The sequence below is a fragment of the Heptranchias perlo genome, chromosome 2, assembly GCF_035084215.1.
Source record: "Heptranchias perlo isolate sHepPer1 chromosome 2, sHepPer1.hap1, whole genome shotgun sequence".
NCBI classification, from domain to species: domain Eukaryota; kingdom Metazoa; phylum Chordata; class Chondrichthyes; order Hexanchiformes; family Hexanchidae; genus Heptranchias; species Heptranchias perlo.
In genome coordinates, this window is record NC_090326.1 from 163,036,700 (window position 1) to 163,056,062 (window position 19,363).

Genomic DNA, 19,363 nt, shown 5'->3' on the forward strand with positions numbered 1-19,363 from the left:
AAGTGGGGGTCAGTCCCAAGACGTTTCAAGCAGTGCATCACAGCATCTTGAGATGGTCTCACTCAAGCAGGGTGTGACTTAGAAGTCCTGTTTTGAGCTTTCATTCTAAAGTCACACCACTACTAGTTTAAATTCATTGTGAGGATGCAAATATGGGTCACTGTAGTGTAGTGGTTATGTTACTGGACTGGTAACCCAGAGAACGTGAATTCAGTTTAACAAAGTACAGCATTTAAAAACAAATAGCCGGTATCAGTAAAAGTGACTGTGAAGCTGTCGGATTGTCGTGAAAAGAAAAATCAACTGGTTCACTAATGTCCCCTTAGGGAAGGAAACCTGCCGTCCTTACTCAGTCTGGGCCTATATTAATGATGTTCATCTATAAATTATAAGGTAGCGAATTTTCTTTTTGCATTGTCTCTAAATCATCAGAGTTCACTGAAGCATTTGAAAACTAAATTAGTGCTGCATGGTGGACAACAGATTATACACGATATACGACCACAGACACGGGTAATTCTGTGACAGCTGTGTCCTATTTCCAGGTTATTTTAACAGATTACGGAAAAATTTACCACAATATAATGACACACTTTAATGATACCATCAAATGTCAGAGAGTGACTCCAGTCCCACGCCAACGTGGTTGAGACTTAACTGCCCTCTGAAGTGGCCCCTCGGTTACCACCACCTTCTGACAGGAAACTAAGGACGGGTGATAAATGCCGGCCTTGCCAGCCACGCCCACATCCCCCAGAATGAGTATTACAAAAAAAAATGTTCCATTTCTTTTAGCTATCTTGCAACGCCTCTTCATGAGATCACCTCCCAAACGCCTCAAGATAATCGGAGGAGGAGAAGCACTTACCTGAACCTCGACCTCTGACATTGATGTGAAGGAAGTGATATAAGAATGCGCCATGGATCCAAATAATGGGATTCCATACAGCTTCCCAGCCAGTACGTTACTTGTACCATCGAACCCTGCAGGGGCAACAGGCACAAATAAAAACAAAAAAAAAACACGCACATTTTTAAAAATGAGTTTCCCATTTTCTCCCCTGAAGACGATGACTCCTTGTTCGGACGTTGTGCCAGGGATGGCGAATGGTCTCGGGCCATTTGACCACGGAGGGCCATCAAAGCTCAGCCTGGGTCTGTCCGCACCTGACATCCAGGAACCCTGAAGGGTTTTCTTCGCCCCACCCCCACCCCTCGCGAATAGGTGCCGGGGGGTAATTGAAGCACCCTTACCAACATGCCAGGTGAGAACGTCCTGTCTCATAACATCCAGCGGGAATTCCCATCCAGACGGAGTGAGCACAGGCTGAGTGGGGGGGATTCCAGCCGCTGATTCAGACGGGTTGGGCTCGGGTCCGACTCCAGACTTTCCCGGCAGATTGTGAATATTAAGTATCTCAATGTTCCATCGATAACTGTCCGTCCATTGTGTTCTGCCCGAGGGCAGGTCTTAACTCAGTCTCACGCATGAGATTCTTGAGCTACTTACTGGGGAACAGTAGCTGAGGTGGATTCCCGTTGCCTCCCTCACGAATTTTATCTTTGGAGTACCTACTCCTGGAAAGGCTGCAACCAAGTAAAGAGCCCCACCTACTCTTACAATGTGGGGCCTTGGGGGGGGGCAGGGGGGGGTGCAGACATCCGCACCCATCGGGCACAAATACCCCCCCACTGGACATCAACCCAGTATTCAGAGCTGGCGCTCGGTCTCCACCGGGACTGTCTGGAGTGGGACTCGAACCCTTCACCATCTGATTCAGAGGCTGGAATACTACCACTGAGCCAGTGGTCACTCTGTCCAGACGTGAGTATCAACCCAGTGTTTATTCTGGTCTCCACATGCCGGGGCTGTCTAGAGTGGGACTCGAACCCTTCACCATCTGATTCAGAGGCGGGAATGCTACCACTGAGCCAAAGGCTCGCTCCTTCCCATCGAGATAAGTATCTTGAAATCCCTTTAGCGGAGGTAAAGTAGGGCTCTCCCACAATAACACTATCCCTTTAAGTATCTTTTTTTAAGTGTTAATTCTCACTTGAGGCAATCGTCAAAATGCACCAGATCTCGACCCAGTTTACAGTGCGATTCCTTCCCCCACATTCACCGCCTGATGGTACGGCTGCTGAACTAAAAATAAAACCTTGCACGACTCTCTCTGGTACCTCAGAGGAGCAGAGTTTTCATTCTCCCTGAGTGGATTGAGATTGGCGGTGGCTTTGGGATTGGGAATTAGGTTGCTATTGGGTTTGGAGCTGGAATTTAGATTGTCATTGGGTTAGTACTGGGGTTGGCATTGGCATTAGGATTTAAATTGGGATTGGAGTTAGTGTTAGGATTTAGGTTTATATTGGGATTAGGGCTGGGGTTGGGATTTGGGATGGGACTGTCAGTTGTCAGGCTTGTGATAGGGGTTAGTATTGGGATTGGGGTTAGTATTGGGATTTGGGTTAGTATTGGGATTTAGGTTTATATTGGGATTAGGGCTGGGGTTGGGATTTGGGATGGGACTGTCAGTTGTCAGGCTTGTGATAGGGGTTAGTATTGGGATTGGGGTTAGTATTGGGATTAGGGTTAGTATTGGGATTGGGGTTAATATTGGGATTGGGGTTAATATTGGGATTTAGGTTTATATTGGGATTAGGGCTGGGGTTGGGATTTGGGATGGGACTGTCAGTTGTCAGGCTTGTGATAGGGGTTAGTATTGAGATTTGGGTTAGTATTGGGATTGGGGTTAGTATTGGGATTGGGGTTAATATTGGGATTGGGGTTAGTATTGGGATTGGGGTTAGTATTGGGATTGGGGTTAATATTGGGATTGGGGTTAGTATTGGGATTGGGGTTAATATTGGGATTTAGGTTGCTGTTGGGATTGGGTTTTGGGCTGGGTCTGTCAATTGTCAGGCTTGGGATTGTGGTTAGTATTGGGTTAGGGTTAGGATTGGGATTTAGAATAGGATTGGATTGGAGGGTTGGGATTAGATTTGGCAGGATTAGGATTTAGGTTGGGATTGGGGTTGGTATTGGGACTAGGAGTGCAGTTGAGATTGGGACTGGGATTTAGATTGGGTGTGAGTTGTTACTGTGATTGGGGTTGGAGTTGGAATTAGGATTGGGGGTGTACCATCACCTTTGGCCCCCGCTATAAACTCCAACGACTCCACACCCCCTCCCCAGTCACTGACCCAGGCTGAATCAGACTATTCAACCCCAAACTGAACTTCCAACCCCATGCCTATCTACAGCTTCATGACATCATCTGCCTCCACCACTGCCTCAGCCCATCTGCCGCTAAACTCTCATCCATGCCTTTGTCACCTCCAGACTCGACTATTCCAATACTCTCCCGCCAGCCTCCAATCTTTCACCATCCGTAAACATCACCTCATCCAAAACTCTGCTGCCCGTATCCTAACCCGCACTGAGATCTGCTTGACCATCACCCTTGTCCTCACTGACCCACATTGGCTCCCGGTCACCCAACACTTCAAATTTAAAATTCTCATTCTCATGTTTAAATCCCTCCATGGCCTCGCCCCTCCCTAACTCTGTAACCTCCTCCAGCCCTACAATCCTCCCAAACTCTCTGTTTCTCTCACTCCAGCCTCTTGTGCGCCTTCTCCTCCCTTTGCCCCAACATTGGCGGCCGTGCCTTCAGCCGTCTAGGTCCCACATTCTGGAATTCCCTCCCTAAACCTCTCCACCTCCCTTTCCTCCTTTAAGGTCCTACTTAAAAACCCAGCTCTTTGACCAATCCTTTGGTCACCCCACCTGATCTTTCCTTCTTTGGCTTAGCATTCATTTAAAAAAAAACATTTTTGAGTACGACTCTGTGAAGCACCTTGGGATACTTTTCTACATTGAAAGCACTTTATCAATGCAAATTATTATTTTTTTTAAAAAGAGTTGGGGTTGGGATTGGGAATTGGTTTGGGATTGGGAATGGGTTGGGATTGGGAATTGGTTTGGGATTGGGAATTGGGAAATGGTTTGGGATTGGGAATTGGTTTTGGGATTGGGGCTCCCAGGTGAGAATAGAAAGTTTGAACATCCACTGCATCAGACAGACTCATACAAGGCTCTGAAAACAATTCAGGCAATTCCCATCACATCTGCCTGATTAATCCCTCTCCAATATTTAGAGAACTTCCATCAATGTGTGAATTATCCACTAGATGATACAATTCTTACATCGGATGTACAGCACAGGAACAGGCCATTCGGCCCAACAGGTTCATGCCGGTGTTTATGCTCCACACGAGCCTCCTCCCGCCCTTCTTCATCTAATTCAAGAACTCTACTTGCCAAAAAAAACAGCCATGGACAACTAAAGAGGCAAGGGACAGTATAAGACATAAAGAAAGGGCATACAAAAAGGCAAAAAATGGCACAGATCCTGGCGAATGGGAAAGATACAAAGATCAACAAAGGGTCACAAAACAGATAGTAAGAGCTACAAAAAGAGAGTATGAAAAGAAACTTGCAAGGGATATCAAAACCAATACGAAGAACTTTTATAGTTACATTAGGAAAAAGAGGGTGGTCAGGAGCAATGTTGGCCCCTTAAAAACTGAAAGTGGGCATATTGTCATTGACAATGGGGAAATGGCGAACATGTTGAATAATTACTTTGCGTCAGTATTTACAGTAGAAAAAGAGGATAGCATGCCGGAAATCCTAAGAAAACTAATATTGAATCGGGGACAGGGACTGGATAAAATTAACATAAGTAAAGCAACAGTAATGAAGAAAATAATAGCACTAAAGAGTGACAAATCCCCAGGACCAGATGGTTTCCATCCCAGGGTTTTAAAGGAAGTAGGTGAGCACATTGTAGATGCCCTAACTATAATCTTTCAAAGTTCTCTAGATTCAGGAACTGTTCCTCTGGATTGGAAAATTGCACATGTCACTCTGCTTTTTAAGAAAGGAGAGAGAGGGAAACCAGGGAATTATAGACCAGTATGCCTAACATCTGTTGTGGGGAAAATGCTGGAGTCTATAATTAAGGATAGGGTGACTGAACACCTCGAGAATTTTCAGTTAATCAGAGAGAGCCGGCATGGATTTGTGAAAGGTAGGTCGTGCCTGACAAACCTGATTGAATTTTTTGAAGAGGTGTCTAAAGTAGTGGACAGGGGAATGTCAATGGATGTTATTTATATGGACTTCCAGAAGGCATTTGATAAGGTCCCAAATAAGAGACTGTTAGCTAAGAGAGAAGCTCATGGAATCGAGGGAAAAGTATGGACTTGGTTAGGAAGTTGGCTAAGCGAAAGGCGACAGAGAGTAGGGATAATGGGTAGGTACTCATACTGGCAGGATGTGACTAGTGGAGTCCCACAGGGATCTGTCTTGGGGCCTCAATTATTCACAATATTTATTCACGACTTAGATGAAGGCATAGAAAGTCTCATATCTAAGTTTGCCGATGACACAAAGATTGGTGGCATTGTAAGCAGTGTAGATGAAAACATAAAATTACAAAGCGATATTGATAGATTAGGTGAATGGGCAAAACTGTGGCAAATGGAATTCAATGTAGACAAATGTGAGGTCATCCACTTTGGATCAAAAAAGGATTGAACAGGATACTTTCTAAATGGTAAAAAGTTAAAAACAGTGGATGTCCAAAGGGACTTAGGGGTTCAGGTACATAGATCATTGAAGTGTTATGAACAGGTGCAGAAAATAATCAATAAGGCTAATGGAACGCTGGCCTTTATATCTAGAGGACTAGAGTACAAGGGGGCAGAAGTTATGCCGCAGCTATACAAAACCCTGGTTAGACCGCACCTGGAGTACTGTGAGCAGTTCTGGGCACCGCACCTTCGGAAGGACATATTGGCCTTGGAGGGAGTGCAGCGTAGGTTTACTAGAATGATACCTGGAATTCAAGGGTTAAGTTACGAGGAGAGATTGCACAAATTGGGGTTGTATTCTCTAGAGTTTAGAAGGTTAAGGGGTGATCTAATTGAAGTTTATAAGATATTAAGGGGAACAGATAGGGTAGATAGAGAGAAACTATTTCCGCTGGTTGGGGATTCTCGGAGTAGGGGGCACAGTCTAAAAATTAGAGCCAGACCTTTCAGGAGCGAGATTAGAAAACATTTCTGCACACAAAGGGTGGTAGAAGTTTGGAACTCTCTTCCGCAAACGGCAATTGATACTAGCTCAATTGCTAAATTTAAATCTGAGATAGATAGCTTTTTGGCAACCAAAGGTATTAAGGGATATGGGCCAAAGGCAGGTATATGGAGTTAGATCACAGATCAGCCATGATCTTATCAAATGGCGGAGCAGGCTCGAGGGGCTGAATGGCCGACTCCTGTTCCTATGTTCCTATACCCCTATCAACATATCCTTCTATTCCTTTTTCCCTCATGTGTTTATCTAGCTTCCCCTTAAAGGCAATTCTTACACCATCCGAATGGACTGGAGACACTATTCTACGCTCACTGGCCTCACCTCCTATGTACGAATACCTCGATGCCGAGAGACCACCATCTGGGCCCTGTGCTCTCCGCAAACCCATCTCCAAGAGACGTTTCTCTGGTCCTACCGCAAGTCTGAACCTGGCAGCATTGGTGGCCACGAGGCTGTGGAAACAAGGACGTTTATTTGATGGTCACTAAATATTCAACCCTCGTCTCCTGAAGGCGTTGACTCACTCCTAGGGTAACGGGGTTCCATGGGTGCTTCTCACCCTCTGTCACTGGGCCAAGTGACCATCACTCATAGGTGAGTCTTGACACCATGGCCATTTTGACCACAGAGGACGTTCCAGTTGAACCCCATCTTGGGCTGACCCAGCTCCCACGCACTTCCAGCAAAGGTCCATGGATTGCAAGCAGGAGCGGGAATACTGTCTGATTCTTTTCCCACCGTAAACCAGTGGCACTGAGGCCAAAGTGGTGCCCTTGTGAAATGCTGCAGCTAAGAGAAGGTAATTCAGGGCAGGCTAGGGATCAAATAGGGAACCTTCCTCGTCTACACAGCTCAGTAAACTTGCTGAGCTTTTGTCGAGCACTATGAACATTTTTATTATCCAGTACAGTCCAAGACACTGACTGCTGCTGGGATACAGACCATAAGAACATAAAAGCATAAGAAGTAGGCGCAGGAGTAGGCCATACGGCCCTCGACTCTGCTCTGCTATTCAATCAGATCATGCCTGATCTTCTACCTCAATTCCACTTTCCTGCCTGATCCCCATATCCCTTGTACTAAAACTGTACACAGTATTCCAGGTGTGGTCTTACCAGAGCCCTACATAATTGCAGTAACACCTCCTTACTCTTTTACTCCAACCCCCTTGCAATAAAGGCTAACATACCATTTGCCTTCCTAATTGCTTGTTGTACCTGCGTGTTAACTTTCTCTGATTCCTGTACAAGGACATCCAAATCCCTCTGACTACCAACATTTCTTAGTTTCTCACCTTTTAAATAATATTCTGCTTTTCTATTATTCCTACCAAGGTGGATAATTTCACATTTCCCCACATTATACTCCATCTGCCACATTCTCACCCACTCACTTAACCTGTCTATATCCCTTTACAGCCTCTTTGTGTCCTCCTCACAGCTTACTTTCCCACCTAGCTTTGTATCGTCAGCAAACTTGGATACATTACACTCGGTCCCATCATCTAAGTCATTGATATAGATTGTAAATAGCTGAGGCCCAAGCACTGATCCTTGCGGCACCCCACTAGTTACAGCCTGCCAACCTGAAAATGACCCGTTTATTCCTACTCTCTCTTTTCTGTCCATTAACCAATCCTCAATCCAAGCTAATAAATTATCCCCAATCCCATGAGCCCTAATTTTGTGTGGCACCTTATCGAATGGCTTTTGAAAATCCAAATATACAACATCCACTGGTTCCCCTTTATCTACCCTGCTAGTTACAACCTCAAAAAATTCTAATAGATTAGTCAAATACAATTTCCCTTTCATAAAACCGTGTTGACTCTGCCTAATCATATTATGATTTTCTAAGTGCCCTGTTACTACGTCCTTATAATGGATTCCAGCATTTTCCCGACGACTGATGTCAGGCTAACTGGCCTGTAGTTCCCTGTTTTCTCTCTTCCTCCTTTCTTGAATAGCGGGGTCACATTTGCTACCATTCAATCCACTGGGACCGTTCTAGAATCTAGAGAATTCTGGAAGATCAAAACCAATGCATCCACTATCTCTGCAGCCACCTCTTTTAGAACCTTCAGATGTAGGCCATCAGGTCCAGGGGATTTATCGACTTTTGGTCCCATTACTTTCTCCAGTACTTTTTTTTTACTAATATTAATTACTTTAAGTTCCTCACTCTCATTAGTCCCTTGGTTTCCCACTATATTCGGTGTGTTTTTTGTGTCTTCTACTGTGAAGACAGATACAAAATATCTGTTTACTGTCTCTCCAATTTCCTTATTCCCCATTATAATTTCTCCTGTGCGGACTACACAGTGTGCTGAGAGTTCGGTAAGTGTGGGAGTTTAAGGGTTAATCTCTTTAAATCTAGTGCATATTGCTTCAACTGTTTAAGATCAATTTAAAAGTTTAAATTTTTAAGTTTCTGTCAGGCTTCAGCAGAGAGCTGCTGTAGCAAGTTAATTGGTTAGCTAGATTCAACTGGTACTTGAAGGTGGGGCAGGCCTGACTCATCTGAGTCTCAACTGTAGAAATACAGGGGCCTGTCAGTGCGGACTACAAGGTGTGCTGAGAGTTCGGTAAGTGTGGGAGTTCGGTGAAGTGGGGGAAGGAGGTGCTGCTTTGCCTTGCTTTTCCGAACTTTTCCTGCAGAGCGGCAGTGGACCTGAGAGTAGAAGACTGAGAATGTGGAATAAAAGCAGCAGCAGACCTGCACCAAGAGACAACGACTGTGCGACATCACAGGTGAGGCAGGAGAGTCCGAGAGGTGAGCAGAGTATAAAAGGGGAGGCCTAGAGCAGGAAGAGAGTCTAGGAGTCTAAGGCAAGTCATGGCAGCACAGCTCGCACCCGTGATATGCTCCTCCTGCACGATGTGGGAAGTCATGGACACTACCAGTGTCCCTGGCGACCATGTGTGCAGGAAGTGTGTCCAGCTGCAGCTACTGGCTAACAGTCTTTCGGAGCTGGAGCTGCGGGTGGACTCACTGTGGAGCATCCGCGATGCTGAGACTATCGTGGATAGCACGTTCAGTGAGGTGGTCACACCGCAGGTAAAGATTACACAGACAGAAAGGAAATGGGTGACCGCCAGGCAGAGTAAAAGGACTAGGCAGGTAGAGCAGGAGTCCCCTGGGGCCATCTCCCTCTCAAACAGATATTCTGCTTTGGATACTGTTGGGGGAGATGGCTTATCAGGGGAAAGCAGCAAGAGCCAGGTTCGGGGCACCACGGGTGGCTCTGCTGCACAGGAGGGGAGGAAGAAGAGTGGCAGGGCTATAGTGATAGGGGATTCAATTGTAAGGGGAACAGATAAGCGTTTCTGCGGCCGCAAACGTGACTCCAGGATGGTATGTTGCCTCCCTGGTGCTAGGGTCAAGGATGTCACGGAGCGGCTGCAGGGCATTCTGGAGGGGGAGGGTGAACAGCCAGTAGTCGTGGTCCATATTGGTACCAACGACATAGGTAAAAAAAGGGATGAGGTCCTGCAAGGTGAATTTAAGGAGTTAGGAGATAAATTAAAAAGCAGGACTTCAAAGGTAGTGATCTCAGGATTACTACCGGTGGCTAAGGCAAACGTAGGTCCTTTAGAGGATGAGACCGGGAAATTAATGGTGGGAAACATGGAGATGGCAAAAATGCTGAACAAATATTTTGTTTCAGTCTTTACGGTAGAGGACACTAAGAATATCCCAACACTGGACAAACAGGGGGCTCTAGGGGGGGAGGAGCTAAATACGATTAAAATCACTAAGGAATTGGTACTCAGTAAATTAATGGGACTCAAGGCGGATAAATCCCCTGGACCTGATGGCTTCCATCCTAGGGTCTTGAGGGAAGTGGCAGTAGGGATTGTGGATGCTTTGGTAATAATTTTCCAAAATTCTCTGGACTCGGCAAAGGTCCCGGCAGATTGGAAAACTGCCAATGTAACACCCTTATTTAAAAAGGGTAGTAGGCAGAAGGCTGGAAATTATAGACCAGTTAGCTTAACATCTGTGGTGGGTAAAATTTTGGAGTCTATTATTAAGGAGACAGTAGCAGAACATTTGGATAAACATAATTTAATAGGACAAAGTCAGCATGGCTTTACAAAGGGGAAGTCATGTCTGACAAATTTGCTTGAGTTCTTTGAGGATATAACGTACAGGGTGGATAAAGGGGAACCAGTGGACGTAGTGTATTTGGACTTCCAGTAGGCATTCGACAAGGTGCCACATAAAAGATTATTGCTCAAGATAAAGAATCACTGGATTGGGGGTAATATTCTGGCATGGGTGGAGGATTGGTTATCTAACAGGAAGCAGAGAGTTGGGATAAATGGTACATTCTTGGACTGGCAACCTGTAGCCAGTGGTGTTCCGCAGGGGTCGGTGCTGGGTCCCCAACTCTTTACAATCTATATTAACGATTTGGAGGAGGGGACCGAGTGTAACATATCAAAGTTTGCAGATGATACAAAGATGGGAGGGAAAGTAGAGAGTGAGGAGGACATAAAAAACCTACAAGGGGATATAGACAGGCTGGGTGAGTGGGCGGAGATTTGGCAGATGCAATACAATATTGGAAAATGTGAGGTTATGCACTATGGCAGGAAAAATCGGAGAGCAAGTTATTATCTTAATGGCGAGAAACTGGAAAGTACTGCAGTACAAAGGGATCTGGGGGTCCTAGTGCAAGAAAATCAAAAAGTTAATTTGCAGGTGCAGCAGGTGATCAAGAAGGCCAACGGAATGTTGGATTTTATTGCTAGGGGGATAGAATATAAAAACAGGGAGGTATTGCTGCAGTTATATAAGGTATTGGTGAGACCGCACCTGGAATACTGCATACAGTTTTGGTCTCCATACTTAAGAAAAGACATACTTGCTCTCGAGGCAGTACAAAGAAGGTTCACTCGGTTAATCCCGGGGATGAGGGGGCGGACATATGAGGAGAGGTTGAGTAGATTGGGACTCTACTCATTGGAGTTCAGAAGAATGAGAGGCGATCTTATTGAAACATATAAGATTGTGAAGGGGCTTGATCGGGTGGATGCGGTAAGGATGTTCCCAAGGATGGGTGAAACTAGAACTAGGGGGCATAATCTTAGAATAAGGGGCTGCTCTTTCAAAACTGAGATGAGGAGAAACTTCTTCACTCAGAGGGTGGTAGGTCTGTGGAATTTGCTGCCCCAGGAAGCTGTGGAAGCTACATCATTGAATAAATTTAAAACAGAAATAGACAGTTTCCTAGAAGTAAAGGGAATTAGGGGTTACGGGGAGCGGGCAGGAAATTGGACATGAATTTAGATTTGAGGTTAGGATCAGATCAGCCATGATCTTATTGAATGGCGGAGCAGGCTCGAGGGGCCGATTGGCTTACTCCTGCTCCTATTTCTTATGTTCTTATGTCTCAGCCTCTAAGGGACCAACGTTGACTTTTGCTACTCTCTTCCTTTTTACATACTGTAGAAGCTCTTACAATCTGTATGTGTATTTCTTGCTAGTTTACTCTCGTATTCTGTTTCCTCCCTTTTTATCAATTTCTTGGTCATCCTTTGCTGATTTCTAAAACCCTCCCAATCCTCAGGCTTACTACTCTTTTTGGCAACATTGCAAGCCTCTTCTTTTAATCTAATACTATTCTTAATTTTTCTGGTTAGCCACGGTTGGATCATTTTCCCCCTGGAGTATTAATTCCTCAAGGGAATGTATATTTGTTGAGAATTATGAATCATTTATTTAAATGTTCGCCATTGTTTATCTACCGTCATATCTTTTAATCTAATTTCCCAATCTGCCTTAGCCAACTTGTCACTCATACTTACATAATTGGCTTTGTTTAAATTTAAGACCCTAGTTTCAGACTTAACTACATCACTCTCAAACTCAATATGAAATTCTATCATATTATGATCACTCTACCCCAGAGGATCCTTAACTAGAAGATTACTAATTAACCCTGTCTCATTACACAATACTAGATCTAAAATAGTCTGTTCACTGGTTGGTTCCTCGACATATTGTTCTAGAAAACTGTCTCAAAAGCATTTCATGAAGCATTCCCCAAACTACTTTTGTCAACTTGGTTTGCCAGGGCACTGACTGGTGCGGGGATACGGTCCGGGACACTGACTGGTGCCGGGATACGGTCCGGGACACTGACTGGTGCAGGGATACGGTCCAAGGCACCGACTGGTGCAGGGATACGGTCCGGGACACTGACTGGTGCAGGGATACGGTCCAAGGCACCGACTGGTGCGGGGATACGGTCCAAGGCACTGACTGGTGCCGGGATACGGTCCGGGACACTGACTGGTGCGGGGATACGGTCCAAGGCACTGACTGGTGCCGGGATACGGTCCGGGACACTGACTGGTGCCGGGATACGGTCCAAGGCACTGACTGGTGCCGGGATACGGTCCGGGACACTGACTGGTGCGGGGATACGGTACAAGGCACTGACTGGTGCAGGGATACGGTCCAAGGCACTGACTGGTGCCGGGATACGGTCCAAGGCACTGACTGGTGCAGGGATACGGTCCAAGGCACTGACTGGTGCAGGGATACGGTCCAAGGCACTGACTGGTGCCAGGATACGGTCCGGGGCACTGACTGGTGCAGGGATACGGTCCGGGGCACTGACTGGTGCCGGGATACGGTCCGGGACACTGACTGGTGCGGGGATACGGTCCGGGACACTGACTGGTGCGGGGATACGGTCCGGGACACTGACTGGTGCGGGGATACGGTCCGGGACACTGACTGGTGCCGGGATACGGTCCGGGACACTGACTGGTGCCGGGATACGGTCCAAGGCACTGACTGGTGCGGGGATACGGTCCGGGGCACTGACTGGTGCCGGGATACGGTCCGGGGCACTGACTGGTGCGGGGATACGGTCCGGGGCACTGACTGGTGCGGGGATACGGTCCGGGACACTGACTGGTGCGGGGATACGGTCCGGGACACTGACTGGTGCGGGGATACGGTCCGGGGCACTGACTGGTGCGGGGATACGGTCCGGGGCACTGACTGGTGCGGGGATACGGTCTGGGACACTGACTGGTGCCGGGATACGGTCCGGGACACTGACTGGTGCGGGGATACGGTCCGGGGCACTGACTGGTGCGGGGATACGGTCCGGGGCACTGACTGGTGCGGGGATACGGTCCGGGGCACTGACTGGTGTGGGGATACGGTCCGGGACACTGACTGGTGCAGGGATACGGTCTGGGACACTGACTGGTGCCGGGATACGGTCCGGGACACTGACTGGTGCCGGGATACGGTCCGGGGCACTGACTGGTGCGGGGATACGGTCCGGGGCACTGACTGGTGCGGGGATACGGTCCAAGGCACCGACTGGTGCGGGGATACGGTCCAAGGCACTGACTGGTGCCGGGATACGGTCCGGGACACTGACTGGTGCCGGGATACGGTCCAGGACACTGACTGGTGCAGGGATACGGTCCAAGGCACTGACTGGTGCCAGGATACGGTCCGGGACACTGACTGGTGCCGGGATACGGTCCGGGACACTGACTGGTGCCGGGATACGGTCCGGGACACTGACTGGTGCCGGGATACGGTCCGGGACACTGACTGGTGCCGGGATACGGTCCAAGGCACTGACTGGTGCCGGGATACGGTCCAAGGCACTGACTGGTGCAGGGATACGGTCCGGGACACTGACTGGTGCCGGGATACGGTCCAAGGCACTGACTGGTGCGGGGATACGGTCCGGGACACTGACTGGTGCGGGGATACGGTCCAAGGCACTGACTGGTGCGGGGATACGGTCCGGGACACTGACTGGTGCCGGGATACGGTCCGGGACACCGACTGGTGCCGGGATACGGTCCAAGGCACTGACTGGTGCGGGGATACGGTCCGGGACACTGACTGGTGCCGGGATACGGTCCGGGACACTGACTGGTGCCGGGATACGGTCCGGGACACTGACTGGTGCCGGGATACGGTCTGGGACACTGACTGGTGCCGGGATACGGTCTGGGACACTGACTGGTGCCGGGATACGGTCTGGGACACTGACTGGTGCCGGGATACGGTCTGGGACACTGACTGGTGCCGGGATACGGTCTGGGACACTGACTGGTGCGGGGATACGGTCTGGGACACTGACTGGTGCCGGGATACGGTCTGGGACACTGACTGGTGCCGGGATATGGTCTGGGACACTGACTGGTGCCGGGATACGGTCCGGGACACTGACTGGTGCAGGGATACGGTCCAAGGCACCGACTGGTGCCGGGATACGGTCCGGGACACTGACTGGTGCAGGGATACGGTCCAAGGCACCGACTGGTGCCGGGATACGGTCCAAGGCACTGACTGGTGCCGGGATACGGTCTGGGACACTGACTGGTGCCGGGATACGGTCTGGGACACTGACTGGTGCCGGGATACGGTCCGGGACACTGACTGGTGCCGGGATACGGTCTGGGACACTGACTGGTGCGGGGATACGGTCCGGGACACTGACTGGTGCCGGGATACGGTCCAAGGCACCGACTGGTGCAGGGATACGGTCCAAGGCACTGACTGGTGCCGGGATACGGTCTGGGACACTGACTGGTGCGGGGATACGGTCCGGGACACTGACTGGTGCCGGGATACGGTCTGGGACACTGACTGGTGCGGGGATACGGTCCGGGACACTGACTGGTGCCGGGATACGGTCCAAGGCACCGACTGGTGCAGGGATACGGTCCGGGACACTGACTGGTGCGGGGATACGGTCCAGGACACTGACTGGTGCGGGGATACGGTCCAGGACACTGACTGGTGCCGGGATACGGTCCAAGGCACCGACTGGTGCCGGGATACGGTCCGGGGCACTGACTGGTGCCAGGATACGGTCCAACATGTCGAGAACCTCACACACCTGCCAAATAGTGACAAGGAGGATGTACCTGGGCGAGGTAACAGGGCTGGCTGAGATCCACGTGACCAGGTGTCCGAGTGACCAAAACCCAGGGACAGTCAGCGACTTCAGGACAAAATGGGGGGAAAAAAATCAAAAACATGAATAAAGAAGGGAAGCTTCTCACCTGGCATAGTTCACCAAAGTGAGCAGTGGGGTTTCCAGTAACTGAACAATGGCCAGAGGTCCCTCGACTACGAGCAGAGCAACCTGGAGGGAGAAATTCACACATAAACACTCATCACACTGTCCTACAGAGAGAGAGAGGTTCACACATTAACACTCATCACACTGTCCTACAGAGAGAGGTTCACACATTAACACTCATCACACAGACCTACAGAGAGAGAGGTTCACACATTAACACTCATCACACAGACCGACAGAGAGAGGTTCACACATTAACACTCATCACACAGACCTACAGAGAGAGAGAGGTTCACACATTAACACTCATCACACTGTCCTAGAGAGAGAGAGAGGTTCACACATTAACACTCATCACACTGTCCTACAGAGAGAGAGGTTCACACATTAACACTCATCACACTGTCCTACAGAGAGAGAGGTTCACACATTAACACTCATCACACTGTCCTACAGAGAGAGAGAGAGGTTCACACATTAACACTCATCACACAGACCTACAGAGAGTGAGAGAGGTTCACACATTAACACTCATCACACAGACCTACAGAGAGTGAGAGAGGTTCACACATTAACACTCATCACACAGACCTACAGAGAGTGAGAGAGGTTCACACATTAACACTCATCACACAGACCTACAGAGAGTGAGAGAGGTTCACACATTAACACTCATCACACAGACCTACAGAGAGAGAGAGAGGTTCACACATTAACACTCATCACACAGACCTACAGAGAGAGAGGTTCACACATTAACACTCATCACACTGTCCGACAGAGAGAGAGAGGTTCACACATTAACACTCATCACACTGTCCTACAGAGAGAGAGAGGTTCACACATTAACACTCATCACACTGTCCTACAGAGAGAGAGAGGTTCACACATTAACACCCATCACACTGTCCGACAGAGAGAGAGAGGTTCACACATTAACACTCATCACACTGTCCGACAGAGAGAGAGAGGTTCACACATTAACACTCATCACACTGTCCTACAGAGAGAGAGAGAGGTTCACACATTAACACCCATCACACTGTCCTACAGAGAGAGAGAGAGGTTCACACATTAACACTCATCACACAGACCTACAGAGAGAGAGAGGTTCACACATTAACACCCATCACACTGTCCTACAGAGAGAGAGAGAGGTTCACACATTAACACTCATCACACTGTCCTACAGAGAGAGAGAGGTTCACACATTAACACTCATCACACTGTCCTACAGAGAGAGAGAGGTTCACACATTAACACTCATCACACTGTCCTACAGAGAGAGAGAGGTTCACACATTAACACTCATCACACAGTCCTACAGAGAGAGAGAGGTTCACACATTAACACTCATCACACTGTCCGACAGAGAGAGAGAGGTTCACACATTAACGCTCATCACACTGTCCTACAGAGAGAGAGAGAGGTTCACACATTAACACTCATCACACAGTCCTACAGAGAGAGAGAGGTTCACACATTAACACTCATCACACTGTCCGACAGAGAGAGAGAGGTTCACACATTAACACTCATCACACTGTCCGACAGAGAGAGAGAGGTTCACACATTAACACTCATCACACAGACCGACAGAGAGAGAGAGGTTCACACATTAACACTCATCACACAGACCTACAGAGAGAGAGAGGTTCACACATTAACACTCATCACACTGTCCTACAGAGAGAGAGAGAGAGGTTCACACATTAACACTCATCACACAGACCTACAGAGAGAGAGAGAGGTTCACACATTAACACTCATCACACAGACCTACAGAGAGAGAGAGAGGTTCACACATTAACACTCATCACACTGTCCTACAGAGAGAGAGAGGTTCACACATTAACACTCATCACACTGTCCTACAGAGAGAGAGAGGTTCACACATTAACACTCATCACACTGTCCTACAGAGAGAGAGAGAGCTTCACACATTAACACTCATCACACAGACCTACAGAGAGAGAGAGAGGTTCACACATTAACACTCATCACACTGTCCTACAGAGAGAGAGAGGTTCACACATTAACACTCATCACACTGTCCTACAGAGAGAGAGAGAGCTTCACACATTAACACTCATCACACAGACCAACAGAGAGAGAGAGAGGTTCACACATTAACACTCATCACACTGTCCTACAGAGAGAGAGAGAGGTTCACACATTAACACCCATCACACTGTCCTACAGAGAGAGAGAGGTTCACACATTAACACCCATCACACTGTCCTACAGAGAGAGAGAGAGGTTCACACATTAACACTCATCACACAGACCTACAGAGAGAGAGAGGTTCACACATTAACACCCATCACACTGTCCTACAGAGAGAGAGAGAGGTTCACACATTAACACTCATCACACTGTCCTACAGAGAGAGAGAGGTTCACACATTAACACTCATCACACTGTCCTACAGAGAGAGAGAGGTTCACACATTAACACTCATCACACTGTCCTACAGAGAGAGAGAGGTTCACACATTAACACTCATCACACAGTCCTACAGAGAGAGAGAGGTTCACACATTAACACTCATCACACTGTCCGACAGAGAGAGAGAGGTTCACACATTAACACTCATCACACTGTCCTACAGAGAGAGAGAGAGGTTCACACATTAACACTCATCACACAGTCCTACAGAGAGAGAGAGGTTCACACATTAACACTCATCACACTGTCCGACAGAGAGAGAGAGGTTCACACATTAACACTCATCACACTGTCCGACAGAGAGAGAGAGGTTCACACATTAACACTCATCACACAGACCGACAGAGAGAGAGAGGTTCACACATTAACACTCATCACACAGACCTACAGAGAGAGAGAGGTTCACACATTAACACTCATCACACTGTCCTACAGAGAGAGAGAGAGAGGTTCACACATTAACACTCATCACACAGACCTACAGAGAGAGAGAGAGGTTCACACATTAACACTCATCACACAGACCTACAGAGAGAGAGAGAGGTTCACACATTAACACTCATCACACAGACCTACAGAGAGAGAGAGAGGTTCACACATTAACACTCATCACACTGTCCTACAGAGAGAGAGAGGTTCACACATTAACACTCATCACACTGTCCTACAGAGAGAGAGAGGTTCACACATTAACACTCATCACACTGTCCTACAGAGAGAGAGAGAGCTTCACACATTAACACTCATCACACAGACCTACAGAGAGAGAGAGAGGTTCACACATTAACACTCATCACACTGTCCTACAGAGAGAGAGAGGTTCACACATTAACACTCATCACACTGTCCTACAGAGAGAGAGAGAGCTTCACACATTAACACTCATCACACAGACCAACAGAGAGAGAGAGAGGTTCACACATTAACACTCATCACACTGTCCTACAGAGAGAGAGAGAGTTTCACACATTAACACTCATCACACAGACCTACAGAGAGAGAGAGAGGTTCACACATTAACACCCATCACACTGTCCTACAGAGAGAGAGAGAGTTTCACACATTAACACTCATCACACTGTCCTACAGAGAGAGAGAGAGGTTCACACATTAACACTCATCACACAGACCTACAGAGAGAGAGAGGTTCACACATTAACACTCATCACACTGTCCTACAGAGAGAGAGAGAGGTTCACACATTAACACTCATCACACAGACCTACAGAGAGAGAGAGAGGTTCACACATTAATACTCATCACACAGACCTACAGAGAGAGAGAGGTTCACACATTAACACTCATCACACAGACCTACAGAGAGAGAGAGAGGTTCACACATTAACACTCATCACACAGACCTACAGAGAGAGAGAGGTTCACACATTAACACTCATCACACTGTCCTACAGAGAGAGAGAGAGGTTCACACATTAACACTCATCACACAGACCTACAGAGAGAGAGAGGTTCACACATTAACACTCATCACACTGTCCTACAGAGAGAGAGAGAGGTTCACACATTAACACTCATCACACAGACCTACAGAGAGAGAGAGAGGTTCACACATTAACACTCATCACACAGACCTACAGAGAGAGAGAGGTTCACACATTAACACTCATCACACTGTCCTACAGAGAGAGAGAGGTTCACACATTAACACTCAT

The 19,363-nt window shown here is 47.9% G+C and overlaps 1 protein-coding gene across 2 annotated transcripts in view; it reads right to left on the reverse strand.

Moving 5' to 3' along the window:
- The window catches only part of naprt (nicotinate phosphoribosyltransferase), a 113,166-nt gene that overhangs the window by 20,777 nt on the left and 73,026 nt on the right, over positions 1-19,363 (reverse strand). For both annotated transcript variants that reach the window (XM_067968447.1, XM_067968438.1), the window contains exons 3-5: positions 15,223-15,305; positions 6,485-6,615; positions 869-984 (exon numbers count right to left, since the gene is read on the reverse strand). In XM_067968447.1, the coding sequence (XP_067824548.1) occupies positions 869-984; positions 6,485-6,615; positions 15,223-15,305 (330 nt within the window). The remainder of the gene's footprint in view (positions 1-868; positions 985-6,484; positions 6,616-15,222; positions 15,306-19,363) is intronic.